The 19,768-nt window shown below is 42.6% G+C and overlaps 1 protein-coding gene across 1 annotated transcript in view; it reads right to left on the reverse strand.

Annotated features, from left to right (window-relative positions):
• Positions 1-11,777: 11,777 nt before the first annotated feature.
• BTF3 (basic transcription factor 3) overlaps positions 11,778-19,768 on the reverse strand; it is a 76,629-nt gene continuing 68,638 nt past the window's right edge. The window contains exons 5-6 of the mRNA XM_069224034.1: positions 17,670-17,726; positions 11,778-11,951 (exon numbers count right to left, since the gene is read on the reverse strand). Coding sequence (XP_069080135.1) covers positions 11,905-11,951; positions 17,670-17,726 — 104 coding nt within the window. The 3' untranslated portion in view covers positions 11,778-11,904. The remainder of the gene's footprint in view (positions 11,952-17,669; positions 17,727-19,768) is intronic.

Consider the following 19,768-nt stretch of genomic DNA (forward strand, 5'->3'; position numbering starts at 1 on the left):
TTCATGTACATGTACAAAACAACCAACAGGAAACTTGAGTTTCGGCATTGTTTTTCTTTTAAAAATAATCATTGGTCTCAGTTTGGCACCATCAGCTGTGCATGCTAGTACCACTGTAAAACTGGACTTCTCATGTCCTGTTGTTTTAATTAAAATTGTTTTTGCACCTTTTGGATGGACAGTTCTATTTCCAACCATATCAAAATTCATTGGAGTTTCATCCATATTTCCGATACTACTTAACGCATAGCCATGTTTATTGCGCTGTTGTATTACATATCGATGGAAACTATTTACTTTGGCTTCAAGATCTGCAGGTAATTTTTGTGCAATTTTCGTCTTTTGCCTCAGTACCAGATTATGCCTTTCAAAGAATCTAGTACACCAGGATACAGTGGCTTTAAATCTGTTGCTGTGATCTGGGTTAGATTTGGCCCACTGAAGGGCAAACAAACGTATTTGATTTCGTGTCACTATATAACCACTTTGGCGATGCTCATTCACCATGTCTGCTACATGTTTTTCGAGTTCTGGCCAATGTGGGGTGCCTCTTCTTAATGCACACTTACCCCTTGGCATACTCCTTAATGCTTTTTCATTTGCTTTCCAGTCCCGAACCATCTTTTCTGTTACTCCATATTGTCTTGCAGCAGCACAGTTATTATGTTCCATGGCAAAGTTTACAACTTTAAGTTTGAAACTGGCTTCATATTTCTTTCTTCTTGCTGGTGGAGCCAGGATGGGGTCTTGTCTGTTAGCCATTTTTATACTGTACTGTATGTACTGGTGCTGTACTGTATGAACTGGTACAGATACTGGTACTGGTACTGGTGCTGTGCTGTGCTGTACTGTACTGTATTCACCACCACATGTATCTGCTCACCAGATTGCCTTCCCTCAGAATCACCAACAATACAACAACCAGCCAATCACGGAGAATGAATATTACATTTAAGATTGTTGAAACTGCAGTACAACCAAAGTTAAATGCGGTCAAAATATATATTTTTTTATAATATTGTCATATCCCAATCCAAAATGGCCGTTACTATATGGTAATCTCCTAACATGTGCCATGCGCGAGAAGAAAGAAACAGAAAACAAATGTTGTTTCTATGGTACCGTAATAGCGCGCTTCGAATAGCCTGGGGCACGCGCAGGAACACGTGCCTGCCCAGACAACTGCCAGCGAGGACGCGGAACCCATCGTACGCTTGGAATTCATTTCCAAATGCAGCGTACGGTGGTTCAGCTACAGGGCGCCTGCCCCTGAAGTTTCGGCACGCCGTATACCGGCGTATAAGACGACCCCCGACTTTTGAGGAGATTTTCAGGGGTTAAAAAGTCGTCTTATACGCCGGAAAATACGGTAGATGATATGCGGCAGAGGTTAACTCCCAAAGGCACCAATCATAAGGGGAAGGGGAAGATCACTAATAACCCCTTCAAAAGACCTCATTAGGAGGATGTGGGAATGCTCTAAAATACCTCTGGGACAGGAGAGCCTATATCGTAATACGTTTAAGGAAGGCACAAGGTTACAATGGAAGTAAGGTACTACTGTCAAGTGGGGTGTTACCGGGACAGTGACAACCATGGAATATCATCGTTCAAACCGTTAATGTTGGTGTGGAGTTTAAATACCCACCGCTGTTCTAGTCTGAAAAGCGAGTGAGAAGAATCGTTAACAAATCTAGGGGACTCCAAGATCACCCAGCGTAAGTCGTCTGGCCTGTGGGGTGTCTCCAAGAAATGGGCACATAATTTCGTAGTGACACGTCCACATCTGATGTTACTTCTATGTTCATTAATCCGTATTTTAACGGGTCTGGAGGTCATCCCAATGTACCGAAGACCACAAGGGCATGTAATCATGTAAATGCAGTTCTTCGTGTTACAATTAGTGTGTTTCGTCAGGTTCCATTGTCCTATCGGCGCCAAATCGAGTCTCTTGACATGGCCAGTTAAAGAACAAACATTACACTGTCCACAAGGATAATGCCCTGCCACAGGGGGAAGTTTCCAAAGTGTTGACTGTGTCTGGACTGTATTTTTGGGACGTGTGTGTATTATCAAGTCATTGATGTTCTCTGATCGTTTAAAAGCAAATAAAGGTCTGGGGATCGAATACCCCCCACTGGTGAGAATTGTCCATCTTTTCATAATGAGACTTTTAATCTTATTTGATAGAGGAGTGAAGGTAGTCACACGTCAACATCTTATTGGTGTCCCTTGTATTTGGTGAGAGTAAGGCTTCACGATTATTGTTCCTCGCTCTCTTACGGGCTCGTTTGACAATATCCTGGGGATAGTTGCGGGCTGACAGTTTGGTTTGGAGATCGTCGGCTTGTGTATTGCACACATGTGCTGAACTGCAATTACGTTGTAATCTTAAAAATTGGACAAATGGCAAATTATCGCGTAAAGATTTAGGATGATGACTGTCATATGTCAAAAGGCTATTGCGATCCGTCAGTTTGTGATATGTGCTAGTGGTTAATTTGCCATTCTGAATGGTGATCAATAGATCCAAGAAACTAATCTCCTTAGTCAACACTGTAGATGTGAATTTCAGAAAAGAGTTGAGAGTGTTAACCCAATCTGTAAAATTTGCAGCAGTAGTAAGAGGGCTGTGCCAAATTACCAGAATGTCATCGATGTAACGACGCCATAGTTTGATGTTGGCAAAAAATGGATTGGTAGAAGGTAAAATGAATTGTTTCTCAAAATTGTACATGTAAAGACATGCCAAACTGGGAGCAAAAGTGCTTCCCATGCAAGTCCCCCTTATCTGATGGTAGAATTGCTCTTCAAACTGAAAGAAATTTTCTGTCATTGCCAAAGTGGCCCAATGCATTATAAATGAGACAGGTGACGTAAGATTGTCACTATTGTCCTGGAGTGTAGTTTCCACTACCTGCAGTGTCACGTCCTGTGGTATGTTTGTGTACGATGCCTCGACGTCCAGTGTAATTAAACCATGAACATCAACTGTGTCATTGATCAATACAATCAAATTTAATACATCTTTGGTATCTTGTAAGTAGGTGGAAGATTTTTTCACCAAAGGTTGTAGGAAATGATCGCAGAAAACTGACAATGGTTCTAATAAAGATCCAATGCCAGACACAATCGGCCGTCCTGGAGGTGGCAAGATACCTTAGTGGATCTTTGGAAGGCAGTAAAAGTAAGGAACTTTGGGGTGAGGAGTGTCCAAAAATGCCGCCTCTTTAGGGGAGATCCACGCGTTGTTGGTTGCTTCTATAATCATTGACCTAATTTGGGATTGTAATCTAGGTGTGGGGTCCCTCGTGACTTTAGCGTAATAAGTGTTATCACTCAACAACCGTAGACATTCTTGTCGGTAGTCTTCGGTGTTCATTATCAGTATGGCCCCTCCCTTATCTGCCTGTTTAATAACAATGGAAGTATCCTCAGCCAGTGTCCCTAAAGCTTTCCTTTTGGTTGTGGAAATATTGATGAAGGGGCGTTTAGGATGTATCGTTGCCAGGTCAGACAGGACTGCTTTCTCAAAGGCTACAACTTCACACGGGATGGCTGAGGGGGGGCAATTTTTACAGATTGGGTTAACACTCTCAACCCTTTTCTGAAATTCACATCTACAGTGTTGACTAAGGAGATTAGTTTCTTGGATCTATTGATCACCATTCAGAATGGCAAATTAACCACTAGCACATATCACAAACCGACTGATCGCAATAGCCTTTTGACGTATGACAGTCATCATCTTAAATCTTTACACGATAATTTGCCATTTGGCCAATTTTTAAGATTACAACTTAATTGCAGTTCAGCACATGTGTACAATCCACAAGCCGACGATCTCCAAACCAAACTGTCAGCCCGCAACTATCCCCAGGATATTGTCAAATGAGCCCGTAAGAGAGCGAGGAACAATAATCGTGAAGCCTTACTCTCAGCAAATACAAGGGACACCAATAAGATGTTGACATGTGTGACTACCTTCACTCCTCTATCAAATAAGATTAAAAGTCTCATTATGAAAAGATGGACAATTCTCACTAGTGGGGGGTATTCAATCCCCAGACCTTTATTTGCTTTTAAACGATCAGAGAACATCAAGGACTTGATAATACACACACGTCCCAAAAATACAGTCCAGACACAGTCGACGCTTTGGAAACTTCCCTCTGTGGCAGGGCATTATCCTTGTGGACAGTGTAATGTTTGTTCTTTAACTGGCCATGTCAAGAGACTCGATTTGGCACTGATAGGACAATGGAACCTTCCGTAACACACTAATTGTAACACGAAGAACTGCATTTACATGATTACATGCCCTTGTGGTCTTCGGTACATTGGGATGACCTCCAGACCCGTTAAAATACTGATTAATGAACATAGAAGTAACATCAGATGTGGACGTGTCACTACGAAATTATGTGCCCATTTCTTGGAGACACCCCACAGGCCAGACGACTTATGCTGGGTGATCTTGGAGTCCCCTAGATTTGTTAACGATTCTTATCACTCGCTGTTCAGACTAGAACAGCGGTGGGTATTTAAACTCCACACCAACATTAACGGTTTGACCGATGATATTCCATGGTTGTCACTGTCCTGGTAACACCCCCACTTGACAGTAGTACCTTACTTTCATTGTAACCTTGTGCCTTCCTTAAACGTATTACGATATAGGCTCTCCTGTCCCAGAGGTATTTTAGAGCATTCCCACATCCTCCTAATTAGGTCTTTTGAAGGGGTTATTAGTGATCTTCCCCTTTCCCTTAGGATTGGTGCCTTTGGGAGTTAACCTCTGCCGCATATCATCTATATATACTTCTGGTCATAGACTTTTTGCCATAGCATGGATATATTTTTACCATAGCATGGATATATTCATTATAATGACTGTCAGGTTAGTATCTTTACCAAGATCTTCTTAACTCATCTTTTCATTTGTTTTCTTGTTTATATAATCGATAATGGACATACTAGACAATACCCCAATATGGCCACCCGCACTACGTGACATGGCTACTTCCCATACCTTGTTCACGTCGGGATTCCCAGTCCTGTTTCTATTTCTATCATGAAGGCATCACGTGACCCGGAGGAACGTAGCCCCCGCGTCACTCCTTAAATATTTTGAATGCTTTCCCAAACATTGTTGTTCGGGGAGAGCACGTCGCGGGTAGGTTACAGCAACCACCACCGCCGAGTCTCAAGTAAGTGACAAAGGGGTTGTACTGATATTGTGAGAGTTGGTTTCACGACCCTAATACTAGGTCTTTGCAACCAACATTCAGTTTATATATACTTTAAATTATTCGGCAACACGCGCTATTTTAGATGCCCGACCGCGCCTTAGCCGTACTCTCATGCTCCCTCATATACAGGGCTCCTTTTTACAATCCTGGAGATGGCGGCTTACAGGTCCTCCCACTCAGGCTTCAGTTTAGTCATTTTATATACGTTTGAGAGCAGGGGATTGGTATTATCCACCCAGACGCACGAGGCTCTGGCAGTCTAGTTCAGACTGCCGATTCATTTTGGACATGATGTATGTGCAAGGGCCTTTAGGAGTTTTCATGTTTTGGGCACCATTTAATCCGGGAGATTGTCATTTCTCACACAGCACTACAGACTGGAACAGTATATTGAATACCATCTTCAATTTCGACATATACTGCACTAACTCAATATGTGATGTTTAATCTCCATTAGAAGTGACTGGCTGGACTGTGTTATTCCCCATGGGGCCCCCTGTATGAAGAGGGATGGTAAGCAGATGTTTTTACTTACCAGTTGATCACCACTTAGTTCACTGATTTACCACGGGTGTTATGGTCATTCAACCGTGTATTTTGTTTTTATATTTTGCATTTATTATCTTCTAGGGCGACCTTTTTTGATTCATTTGTTGACAAGACCGTTTACTCAAATGGAAGTGACTGTTATACATTTTCATATACACAATAGATAGTCTCTCCTTCATTTACCATACAGTCAGGAGAAGTTTATTTGATTGTAGGTCCTGATGAAGCGTTAGAGGATCTTTACGACCACATTACGCAAAACATGTTGACCAGACCTTAGGGGTCAGGTGACAATTTCCCAGATCTCCAGGCATTGCTAAAATGATTGAGCATGAACCTCATTTCCACTTTCTGCATGTTTTTAATCTTGGTCGCAACCTTGTGATATAACTATTAAAGCAGATTGCTGTGGGGTTGCTAATCAATTTTAATCTTTCTACTCTCCTGCCATAACAAGTGTCTGACCATTACGGCAGCCACCTCTAAAAGATCTCCGGCAAAGAGCCCCGGAATGGGGAGCCCGTCAGATATTGCACCGCCGGACTGACGAGGAGCTTCCCGATGATGAAGCATGACATCCATCTGGATGTGTGAGGGCTCTTGCTCCTGAACATTTAATGTCCCCCTAGATGCATGGAACAGTGTACCTATTTTTTGTGTGTCTAATCTTACCGGGAGAACGTACACTGGACCATTAACCTCCCTATCCCTTTCTTTGTTGATAGTTTTCAGAAATGTCTGGGGTTGAAACAGTTCTATGTGCTGGCCGAGCAAAACTCAAGAACAGCTGTTAACCACATTAAAAGGATCAGTCAATTTGAAAGGGAAAATCTTGAAGTTTCCTTGTTGCACACTGTAGAGCAATAGACAAGGCCACACAAGTGGTAGAGTTTTTAATTGGAAAAATGTAGGAACCCAAAAATAGAAGCACATTTTTTTTTATTACCAATTGAATTTCTCTCCATCATCTGTGGCTTCCAAATGTAAGCCAGTGTGCAAAGAAGACCACACTGGGCAAAATGCCCTGTGAAACATGATATAAATAACACCAATTTCTAAACCCATTACCTTCGGCACGTGTTAAGACAATGCATATGTTTCACACATATACTTTTTTTTTTCCTTTGGCTTTACCTTAAGAATTGATGCAAAATTGGTACACAATGAAAAACCATAAGCTGCAGCGCTATTGCTGCGTCTGGGTATTCTTTCTGGAAATTCAACTACTTCCTGGCAACCAGGACAGTCTCTGATGTTAACACCACGTCACTTTTGAAAACTAGTCACCGGGGAAAAAATAACAGATTAAAAACGTTGTTGCCTATTTCTACTTTTTCCTACTTATGTTCATACTAGTTTTCTTTGAGAAAACCATGAGTGATTTACACATGTGACCACCTGATTAATTGCAAACTCTGCCTGCTTTCTACAAACAAGTAGCCTTCCAGGTTCACACTGGTTTCCAGCATGAACTGCAAGTAAGTAGAAACCAGAAAAAAATGTACAACCACTTAGAAAACTAGAAGAGCTGAGGTTAAAAAAATTATTTTACAACCGTGCCAGTTCCTGTAAGCTGGGAAGAGGGTACTCTTAAAAACAACAAAAGGTTTGCTATGCTAAGGAAATAAACACTTTTGTACAGCACTTTTTCAAAAAAAGCTTACAAAGTTTTGGCAATTTTATTGGTTCCCTCCAAGTCACTACACAAATTCTAGGTACCTTTGAAACACATGTGGTGGTGGTGGTTGGGGGGAGGGGAAGGAAGGATGCAATCCTAGGCAGGTGTAGAAGCAGATTTAAAAAGCTAGTGGTGTTTATATTGTGTTAAAATAAAACAAAATGTTTAAGTTGACACGAGTAGGCCTAGTTGCGCAACTCAATTGCGCTTTTAAAATATGTCGGAGAAATTAAGAGGTAATTAAATTTTCTTCTTGTCTGGCATAAGACTTATAATGTCTAATGCTTTTGTCTCTCTCCCAACTGGTAGGATTCCTAAGCAATGGAAACCAGACTCTCCCAGTTTTTAACCGACAGGTTATGCCTGTTCCGCAGCAGTTTGAATATTCTCTAGTGCACTTGACACTCAAAGTTGGTAGTGTATACATTTGTGACTGGCTACAGACATCAAGTTATGTACCTAGTCCCGACAGACAAACCCATTAAGTGCAATGTGTAACATTAGACCCTTTGACGAACTGGCTTTAGGAGTCTTATAGCAAGGTGGGAATCCTATACAAGTGTGGGTGATGGTTTTCACATTTTATTTGTACGTAATCTAGACAAGGTCAAACCTACCGAATTCTTTAGGCTTGCACACAGAGCTGAGAGGAGAAAAACTTAGAGAGTAGGTGTGTCACAGCACACTTGATGTAATATGTCATTCGGTCATGTTCATTTGTACCAGTCCCTGACAAAGTGGCTCCCCTGGAAAGAAATGGAATCTAGTAGTTTTCCTTTTCTGTCTGTAAGGAAATGCCTCCTTGGCATGGTTACCCCCTGACTTTTTGCCTTTGCTGATGCTAAGTTACGACTTGAAAGTGTGCTGGGACCCTGCTAACCAGGCCCCAGCACCAGTGTTCTTTCCCTAAACTGTATCTTTGTCTCCACAATTGGCACAGCCCTGGCACTCAGGTAAGTCCCTTGTAACTGGTACCCCTGGTACCAAGGGCCCTGATGCCAGGGAAGGTCTCTAAGGGCTGCAGCATGACTTATGCCACCATAGCGACCTCTCACTCAGCACATGCACACTGCCTCTCAGCTTGTGTGTGCTGGTGGGGAGAAAATTACTAAGTCGACATGGCACTCGCCTCAGAGTGCCATGCCAACCTCACACTGCCTGTGGCATAGGTAAGTCACCCCTCTAGCAGGCCTTACAGCCCTACGGCAGGGTGCACTATACCACAGGTGAGGGCATATGTGCATGAACACTATGCCCCTTCAGTGTTTAAGCAAAACCTTAGACATTGTAAATGCAGGGTAGCCATACGAGTATATGGTCTGGGAGTCGGTCAAACACGAACTCCACAGTACCATAATGGCTACACTGAAGATTGGGAAGTTTGGTATCAAACTTCTCAGCACAATAAATGCACACTGATGCCAGTGTGTAATTTATTGTAAAAATACACCCAGAGGACATCTTAGAGATGCCCCATGAAAACATACCCGACTTCCAGTGTAGGCTGACTAGTTTCTGCCAGCCTGCCACACACCAGACATGTTGCTGGCCACATGGGGAGATTGCCTTTGTCACTCTGTGGCCAGGAACAAAGCCTGTACTGGGTAGAGGTGCTTCTCACTTCCCCCTGCAGGAACTGTAACACCTGCCAGTGAGCCTCAAAGGCTCACCTCTTTTGTTACAGCTCCACAGGGCATCCCAGCTAGTGGAGATGCCCGCCCCTCCTGCCACTGCCCCCACATTTGGCGGCAAGGCTGGAGGAGATAATTAGGAAAACAAGGAGGAGTCACCCACCAGTCAGGACAGCCCCTAAGGTGTCCTGAGCTGAGGTGACCCTTACTTTTAGAAATCCTCCATCTTGTGGATGTAGGATTTCCCCAATAGGAATAGGGATGTGCCCCCCTCCCCACAGGGAGGAGGCACAAAGAAGGTGTAGCCACCCTCAAGGACAGTAGCCATTGGCTACTGCCCTCCCAGACCTAAACACACCCCTAAATTTAGTATTTAGGGGCTCCCCAGAACCTAGGAAACTAGATTCTTGCAACCTTAACTAGAAGGACTGCTGACCTGAAGCCCTGCAGGGAAGACTGAGACGACAACTGCTTTGGCCCCAGCCCTACCGGCCTGTCTCCCAACTTCGAAGAAATCTGCAACAGCGACGCATCCAACAGGGGCCAGCGACCTCTGAAGTCTCAGAGGACTGCCCTGCAACCAAGGACCAAGAAACTCCCGTGAACAGCAGCCCTGCTGAACAATCTGCAACTTTCTTGCAACAAAAAACAACTTTAAAGACTTCCCGTTTCCCGCTGGAAGCGTGAGACTTTCCACTCTGCACCAGACGCCCCCGGCTCGACCTGCAGAAAACAAACACTTCAGGGAGGACTCCCCAGTGACTGCGAGCCCGTGAGTAGCCAGAGACGACCCCCCCCTGAGCCCCCACAGCAACGCCTGCAGAGGAAATCCAGAGGCTCCCCCTGAAACCAACACTGCACCCGCAGCCCCCAGGACCTGAAGGAACAGAACTCCAGTGCAGGAGCGACCCCCAGGCGACCCTCTGCCTAGCCCAGGTGGTGGCTACCCAGAGGAGCATCCCGTACCTGCCTGCATCGTTGGAGACCCCCGGGTCTCCACATTACTTCCTATCTAAAACCAGACGCCTGTTTGCACTCTGCAACCGGCCGCCCCTGTGCCGCTGAAGATGTACTCTCTGTGCTTGCTTGTGTCCCCCCAGGTGCCTTACAAAACCCCCCTGGTCTGCCCCCGAGGACGCAGGTACTTACCTGCTGGCAGACTGGAACCGGGGTACCCCTGTTCTCCACTGAAGCCTATGTGTTTTGGGCACCTCTTTGACCTCTGCAGCTGACAGGCCCTGAGCTGCTGGTGTGGTAAACTTTGGGGTTGCCTTGGACCCAACTTTTAGACTTGTAAGTGTTTTACTTACCTGCAAACTTAACCTTTACTTACCTCCCCCAGGAACTGTTGATTGTTGCACTGTGTCCACTTTTAAAATAGCTTATTGCCATTTTTACAAAAACTGTACATGCTATTGTGATTATTCAAAGTTCCTAGAGTACCTAAGTGAAATACCTTTCATTTGAAGTACTACTTGTAAATCTTGAACCTGTGGTTCTTAAAATAAACTAAGAAAATATATTTTTCTATATAAAAACCTATTGGCCTGGAATTGTCTTTGAGTGTGTGTTCCTCATTTATTGCCTGTGTGCGTGCAACAAATGCTTAACACTACTCCTTTGATAAGCCTACTGCTTGACCACACTACCACAAAATAGAGCATTGGAATTATCTGCTTTTGCCACTACCTTACCTCTAAGGGGAACCCTTTGACTCTGTGCACACTATTTCTTACTTTGAAATAGTATATACAGAGCCAACTACTGAAAAGCAGTAGTCCGCAGTAAAAGATTTTAAAGGGGGTATTGCAGCTGCTGGTGCGGTGGAAAAAAATCGCCTTTCCCATGCCAGCAGTGTACAAACCTCCCTCTTTAAACAATTATGGCTCAGAAGCAGGTATTCTGACACCTCACAGGAGGTTTCTGCTAACACATTAGCAACTGCATTGAAGGGGAAAATACGGCTACAAGAAAAGTGGGAGCACATTTCAGGCAAATAGATTAGAAGATTCTCTGACGTGGTGAAAGCCTCCTACCAGCATGTCAAGTACACAGGCAGGGACCAAAATACTGACAGACTGTCAAGCCTATACAAGGCTGCCAGCCCTTCAGTTGTTTTTTTGGCGAGGTTCCACCATTAAGTTAGTCCAGTCTTCCCACACCGCCATAATAGGACAGGAGAAAGCAAAGGAAGTTGGGACTTCTACCATTTGTGGCAAAGTCCTATCACCTTCCTCAGCAAATGGGCCATGAATAATTCACTCCGCACCATAGGCAATTCACTGAAAAAAATAAAATATATAGAAAGCGGATTGTCAGGCACCTGAAAGCTTGTCTGCGGCCGGTTTACTACGATGGCAAAGTACCTTTTGTGAGACATTTAGAACCTGTGATTAAATTATTTGCAAGGTAGTGCAGAGGAAGAGCTGGGGCATTAGTCAGTTTAGAGATCAGAGTAAAAATGAAATGCTGAAGGAAGGCAATATAGCTTAAAAACAGCATCGCACACTTTTACAAATACACGTTCATACAAGGATGTTTTTCATTCTCATTTTATTACTGCAAACATTTCCACAGTTGTTAACTTTAACAAGGCTGCAAAGAGAACGAGGACTGTGTGCGTGCAAGCAACTTCTCAAACAGGAGGAGCTGCAATTATTGGGAGTGTAAGGAACTCAACATCTCAGTAACTCAGAATATCAGTTATGATAATAAACACACAAAAAGCCACAATGGAAAACAGCAGCTCTAATCCTATATTTCAAGGAATTGCTTTCATCAGGTTGCCCCTCATTCAGATTTCCTCATTCCTTGAAGCGTCGTCAAAATTCCCAACAAGATCTGCAAAAAGGACAAAGAAATACATTAAACTAATCGTGTAGGAAAATACATCTAGGAAAACGGGCATAGTTCACAAAGTAAATGAAAAGCAAAATGACTTCCCGGTACCAAAAGGTTTGTAGAACGAAGTTAACGGTTTCATTTGTTTGCCATACTTCTGCCACCTAGAGCTTGGTCTGAAAATCGCATTATAATGAAAGCTTTTCGTTGACAATGGGGGTGTCCCAAGGCCCCTCCCTTCCATGAATATCAGTGATCAACAGATTCTTACGCCTTGGCATCGCCTTTAGACCATGTATTCTTAAAAACCTTGGAGGAAACTAATTTGTAATGCTCCATCACATGCACTTCCAGGTATGGAGGCTTAGTAATGAAAGCATGAAATATTCAAGCTGCAGAAAGAATATTGTGACCTGATAAGTAACAATGGTCTTCAAAATTATGTATCATATCTACCTTCTTAGCAGACGATCAATTAGTATTTACACTGAGTCAGGCTAGAGGTGGAAACAGTAGGTAGTTCTTCAACACTGCCTGTCCTACATGTAGGCCTGGTCTTGCGTGTCTAATGTTTTGAAAGAGTTTGTGTTTTTAACTCCAAGCTATTTCCCCATATAGCCTGTAGAAGAATTGTCTGTATAATTTAAGCTCTGGGAGTGTGCCATAAATTTGACATGCAATGCTAAACGTTTGTTCTGAAACGTATGTGGATACACAGAAAACACTATCTAGGCCAATCAGGAAAAGTGGCATTTTCCTTTTTTGTTTACATAAAATAGTTTAAAAAAAACCTGTTCGGGTACAAAATAAATGCCCTCTAGAAATCCTAAGTCTGGCTGGAAATTTCCCCCTAGGCTGTTGTCCCAGTGTGTTTTGTAAGATAAATGAAAAAAAAGACAAGTAACATTATTCTGGCGAGCACAGAAAAGGCAAATCAACTTTGGTATAAATATGGAATGGGCTTATACCAGCATTGTTTCATGTGCATGCGAAAGATGAGACCACCTACAACTAACACCAGTAATTAAAAGGCCAAATTTAAACCTCATAGTGTAGTAAGATTGCTCTTGTTTTAGTGCCTTAATTTCTGTAATAATGAAAGGCGCGCCTTTATGTTGAGTTTTCCTGTACCATCAGCATGCCTAAATGAACTTAAATAGAGGCACCGGCCAATGTCAACCAAGTTAAATAATCAAACCATGTTAAGATAATTCACAGAACAGTTCACTGGTGAAATGTTACTTCTCGCAGGCCATAAACCAAATGCATGGTTGACTATTGGTAAGCTTTCTGCTTTTCCCACTACTCCATGCATCTGCAAAACCTTAACTGCCCTAATCATAAGCCCCTGACAGTCAGTGATAAGTTCATGAAGGCCAAATTGATATGCATTGATCATCCCTTCATAGTAAGTTCCCTGTGAATTTATACATTGTGTAGTGCGATGGAAAGCTCTTATTTGTGAGAACCAAGTCTGTTGCACTTATATTGACACAATCTGAATCATTGTCCATTTGGACGACAGTAATTCGAATGGTGTGTTATAGTGAAGGAATTGATGGAAAGAGTATGCTAATATCTTGTACTAGCTTAACCATCAGACATTCGCTACAAATGTTTTCATTCAAAACTGTCTGGATTCAATTTCTCTTTGTGTGCCTCTATGTTGCCACTTCCCAGAGTTTCTTCTCCAGAGATGCGTTAAGATGCCAGAATTTCCCCTAAATGCTACCACCCACTGGCATATTTTCCTTTGATAGTGGTGTTGAACACACCTCTCTACTCAAGATATAATACATCTTTGTAGCATTAGCTGTATGGTCTAGTATTGCCACTGTATCTTAAGACTTGGATAAGAAGTCTACCGTCCTCCATTCTAGTACACTTGTCAGTCTTACTCAACTTCCGGTGCAATATAAGACATAGAATGTGGGCTCTAGTCTGCCATCAATGCACCCACAGTGATGGTTACTGGGGATGCAAGTGGGTTACTGTTTTTCAAGTGTGACAATTACTTGACAGTTTGAGACCCAGTGGCACTGTGGCTCACTTAAACTGGGCTGCCAACTATTCCCCTTTAGCACTTCACTTACTCAGAGCAGCGAGGTTGACCAATCAAGGGCTTACTAAAGGAGACTGAGGGTTAGGTGCTCAAAACCATTTAATAACGGAAATGCTGAATCAGTGTTTAATTTTATAACACAACAGGTAATTGCTACACATAAAACAAAGTGCTCTAAATAAATTAAGGCAGAAAATCAAGCTCTTACCGTAAACTGTATTCTAACACTTGGATACTAACTGCTATAATTTCCGTTCAAGTTGGAGTCTACGGAGATGTTCGCAATCAGCACCTGTACTTCAACAGCACTGAAACCATGTTCAAGGGTCAATGCCAATGTACTTTAATTGGAACCCCTGCTCACAGACCATGGGAATTCATCAGCAGCACAGACTAACTGGAGGAGAGGCTATAGGGTTTCTGACGCCCTTGCACCAAAACCCAGATGCGAGGGCACAGAACAGAGTGCCCCCAGGTTTTTGAAGGACAGGAGAAGGAAGTGGGAGGATTGACAACAGCAACTCTCCAGCAAAGGCAAAGCTAGACACAACAGTCCAGGGGCTCAAACTACGATATCTCCAGAAACACCTGATTTAGATGTGGTCAACAATTTTGGACTTGGGGCAACCTTCTCTGTGCCCCATGCTAAATATCCAAGCCAGCGGTTGGAACAGAGGAGTTCAGGATTGGCTTCTGGAGCAAACAGAAGGTGCACACAGATGTCAATGAGCACAGAGGAAGCAGGGGTGCATGAGGCTCACCCTCATCAGCAGCCGGGTCCCAGTTCTTCTGTTGGGACTGGGTGAGGCAGACAAATGTTTGTTGACGTCCTCAAGCACCTGGGTGATAGAACTGGAGGCATGGAGCTGTGCAGTCCTATGACCGCTCCCGGTCTTCTTGGTCCAGCACCTTTATACAGGCAGCAATATTCCACTGCACAAGACACAGAAGTTGTACTTCTGGCGCTTCTTCAGTCTGGGCTATCCTCTACTTGGAGAGAAAGGCAATCATTAGCAAAGTGCTTCCTGTGGAACACACGTCTGTAACAATGGTCAGCAGCTCTTCATTGGAACGCATAGAAATCTGGTGAAAAGGAACAGCCTAACATTAATGCTGACAAATCAGTGCCCCTGTGAGATTTCACCAGTCATAGAAAGCATAGGCTCATGCCATGGCAACAGTCAATAGAATCCGTGAGGGTTCCAATTAGCGCAGGTACAATACGTATTGAGTCCCAGACAACTGAATTCACAGAGCTGTTTCAAGGCAAAAAGAGGGGGGGGGGGGGGGGGGGGGGGGGGGGAGGAAGGGGGAGGCGCTTGGAGCACTGTAGATGCTGCCGTGCCTTTGCCAAAGAACAGATGCCTGGTACCCCACACACAAGAGCACTGTCACTTTAAAGAGGAGCAGGAGTAAAAGTAATGCAAAAGATGGTGTCTTCCATCAGCAGATGTACACCCCTGCCCTCTATTTTCCCCACACATTGAAGCCAAAACACCTGGCCAAACGAGCCTGCAAGACAACTGGACAGGAGGAAGGGCAGTAGGCACTTCCCTAGAACGATACCACTGACAATCTATTGAATCCTAGGCAGAGGGCGGTGACCACCGTCTGAAAGTGGGATGAACTTACAGCACCACTCTGATCTCAATTCAGTAAACAGGAAGGAATCTCTGTAAACCTGCATGATTTCCGGTTTCATTGAGGGGACTGGGTTGTTTGGAGGAGAGGTAGCGAGGTTCAACAAATAAAGACCGTACAGCAAAAATCAGCACAGGGCGTGCAAAGAACTTTCCTTCCCAAAAGCACTAAAAATGGATTTTGCCTTTCGTAGCCCTGGTACTATGAGGTGTTTTCCTAAATCCATAACAGCATCCAAAAATTCTATTTTTCCCCTCAAACATTTCCATGGAAACCATATTACAGAGTAAACCCAAGCTCACACTTGGCCCCTCCAAGCCAAATCTGTGCCTTAAAAAGACCGCAGTCGTTCAAGGTACTGTGCTCATTTAGTATAACTGTACACAATAGGCACTATGCATGCCTTTAGTAGGTTGCACAACGTAAAATAAAAGCAATAGGTCAGGTTAAACTACCCATCACTAAGACCGACACTAGCTGAACAACCCACATGCATTGAACAGTGGTCGAAGAAGCCAAATCAACAAGCAACACAAGACGAGCTATTCACCAGGCAAATAGCATGTTATCCTTCTGAAAGAAATTAGTCACGAACTTCTAGCATCAAAAGCCATGCATCCACTGCTGGAAAAAAGACAACCACACAAACGGGGGCAGACGGGAACACAGATAATATCACAGGACAATTAATTTGAGACCCTTGACTTGCCGGAGGTAAAATGGCATAACCTAATATCCATGTTCTGTTTTTGGTACACTGTCGGCATTTTTATAGAACATGTAAAAATTATCACATCGACCAAAGTCTAGAAAAGCTGCATGTACTTTGTTGAATGTGGTAAGAAATCTGAGAGCTATATTCAATTTCGTCACTTTTTAAGGCATAAATTAAAAATCTTTTCAGAAAATATTTCTTGCTGACACTAAACAAATGTTTACAGATCTAAATTATTAACTGATTGATATTTTTTTCCAAAAATAAATGATTTACTTTTGATAGCATTTCTTATTTTAGTGTTAAGTCAAAAACGGTTTCTATCGCAAGCAAATTATCTTGTGAGCACGTGTCTTCAAGCTAAATTTCTTTTTATAGCCATCCTAAACTGCTAAAACAGAAGTGACAGGTGGACATGAGTATTATTAAAATCATTGCTGCTACTAGTGCGATCAGCAATAACAAACTATAGGTCAGAAGTACTAACAGGTAGGTGTTCTATAGTTTGTATTAGCAGTTCCAGTTGTATTCATAGCAGTGGTACATATGCTAGTAGTACTATTACCTGATAGGCTGTTAATACAAAAACTAAACAATTTCCCACAAGAGGCTATGGGAGGAGGCTGATGGAGGTAAATCGCAATGAGAGGTGATGACCAGATAGACTCTAGTGATTGGGTACGGAATGGGGTGCAATGGGCAGAACAGGAGTTACAGGAGTCAGGACAGAGGGAAGAAAGATACCGGATTATTGTGCAAATTTGGGTAATGTTAAAGAAAATGAAACTTCTGTTCTTGTTAAGTTCATCGCTGCACTTTCTGCCCTACTCAGAGGATGTGTGAGATGTCAAACACTGTCAAATTTAATAGAAACGAAACAAACTCTTTTCTAAATTAGACTTTGGGTCAAAGTTGGAGTCTCTTCTTACAGCTCTAGGCACAATTATTACATCTCTGTTAAAACCACAATTACCGTTTTACCTGCTGACACAATTCTGGTCCACAAAATATCTTACTTCCTCTTTGGCACTTCTAATTTGCACTACCACCAGACAAAGGCTAAGATTTGAACCAATAGCACATCTACAGGCCATATTATTAGAAACAACTGAATGAAGTGGAATAAGGGATAAAAGTAATAGGATAATAAAAGTTGAACATACGTATTCAGATACATGTTCAGATTTGGACAGTAAATGAGGTAATTAAATTATTAGTATGTGGTAAGTAACTAGTAAACAGCCTTATAAAGTCACTGTCCATTTAATGTTCCACAAGTTTTCATACTGTAAAGTCATACCTGGGACTTCGTCGTCATCATCCTCCCCAGGAGCAAGTGGTGCTTTCCCATCCATTACTAAAAGAAAAAAAGAAAAAAGAAAAAAAACATATAGAACGATGATGCAATATAGTCTCAAAGCGTTTACGAACCAAAAATAAATTAAATAACTGAATTTAGAACAAAAATACAGCTCAAACTACGTAAAGTCCAGTGTTCCAATCACAAAGGTTAAAAACCACAAATTGAACTAAAACCCATGGCTAATGTAAATGTAACAATACCCCTGCTAAGAATATGTGGCAGCCCTGTATCATGGCTGTAGTATAAGAGTTTGAAACTGAACACAAGCAAGAGTTTCACAATCGCAGAACAAAGCTCTCGAGATAAATAAATGGGTGCGATGATCTTGAATAGTATGTAGCTGAAAAACGAGGAACAAAGTGTCCCCCACTCTCAAAAGCTTCTATTCATCAGTTTCTGCCCAGTGTGCATATTTTCATACTATGTTCAAAGAGTAGCATTTCAATGTGAGCAAACCTGACAGGGAGAGAAATGAAAATTAATGGATAGGGGATGTGGAGAGGAAAAGGGATGAATAGATAAATAATGCGGTGCAGTTAGGTACAGGAATAAATGAGTCAGATAATACTGGAAGGCAGATAGAATAGGGGGTGAGAAAGTGGAGGCCAAAGACTAGACTAAGGGGGTGAGCAGAGAGGGAGGAGAATAGGCTCGAAGACAGGAGAAGAGCAACAAGGCAAAGGTTAAAGACTGACCGCAGAATAGGCAGAAAGAGAACATGTTTGGAAAAACAAAAGCGGGAAATAGAATATATTATCTTTAACCTCTGAATGTTCTTGAGCCAGTCTCCGCTACAGTGAAGGGAATGTGTGTCCTTTGGTGGTTTCATCTTGCTTCACATCAACAGGACACCAGGTTTCAATAAATTGTTTTTTTCATTTTACAGTGACAAGCAATCAGTAGGTTGTATTTTTCACCACTACACTATCAAAGCAGCAGAACAAACTTGATTGTGTCATGGGCACACAATACAGAGATATGACCGAAGTGGAAGACTTTGAATTAAAGGGCCTCAGGGAAGAGGAGGAAAAGGTGGTGTTTTTTATGGACATTGCTCTGCAAGTAGGAGTCTCTACACCCTGTGCAATGAGAACTTTCCTTCCTGCAAGAGCTGAAGAACTTTTATAAGCATGACCAAACAAAATGACAATTTTTTGAAGAATATACACAAGTCAAAAACAAGTATTTGCCATGCAACAGGTCTCGCGTTTCTCCTAGTTAGAGCTATTAGCAGTTGTAAACTCCCAACCGGACTTTTGTTGCCTCATTAAATGAAAAAAAAAAAAAAAAAAAACACAACGCACGATCGCGCTGCTACAGTTCACTCATAGTGAAACCTATCAGCAAAAGTGCAATTAACTACGTAACCGGCAAAAGTGCAAATAACTATGTAACCGTGTCGACTTCTGCCAAGCGAGATCCCGCTGGAAAAAAGAGAAAAAGTAGTCCACAAACCGGACCGAAAACAGTGAGCCTCGTATGTTTTCAGTACTTAGTCGCTGCGCTCGAGGAGGGCTAACCAACGGAAAAGGCATTGCGTATGCATGCCTTCCCCTAATGAAAGCAAGCGGATTTTAAAAGGCAAGCCCACAAACCAATGAAAGACACTGATGTGGCATGGGCGTGGCTTCAAGCCCAAAGAGAGATTACAGAGTGGGCGGCTCACTTCGTGCTCGCCCATAAAAACATGACAGGTTCACCGTATCAAAGACAACTATCCTCTTTGCGCTAAACAGCATGTTTAGAAATAAGCTGGGGACTTTGGAGGCACGTCTTAATTATACTGTACAGAAGTGGTCACCACTAGCAGGCACATTTGCTTTTTCAAAATGCACTTCTAAAATAAATAGCATGTGTATTTTAAATGGATGAGTCAAGTTTCAATAAAACATGCAATTAAATCACCTATGCTTAGCTGCAAGATTGGCAGGTGACAACTATTTTACAAAATGTTCACAAATCTCTTTGGTGCGTTGATGCTAAAGTGATTTGCACATAACAGCAATATAACCTTCATGGCAAAGTTCACACATACT

The sequence above is a fragment of the Pleurodeles waltl genome, chromosome 1_1 (assembly GCF_031143425.1).
Source record: "Pleurodeles waltl isolate 20211129_DDA chromosome 1_1, aPleWal1.hap1.20221129, whole genome shotgun sequence".
In the NCBI taxonomy this organism is placed as follows: domain Eukaryota; kingdom Metazoa; phylum Chordata; class Amphibia; order Caudata; family Salamandridae; genus Pleurodeles; species Pleurodeles waltl.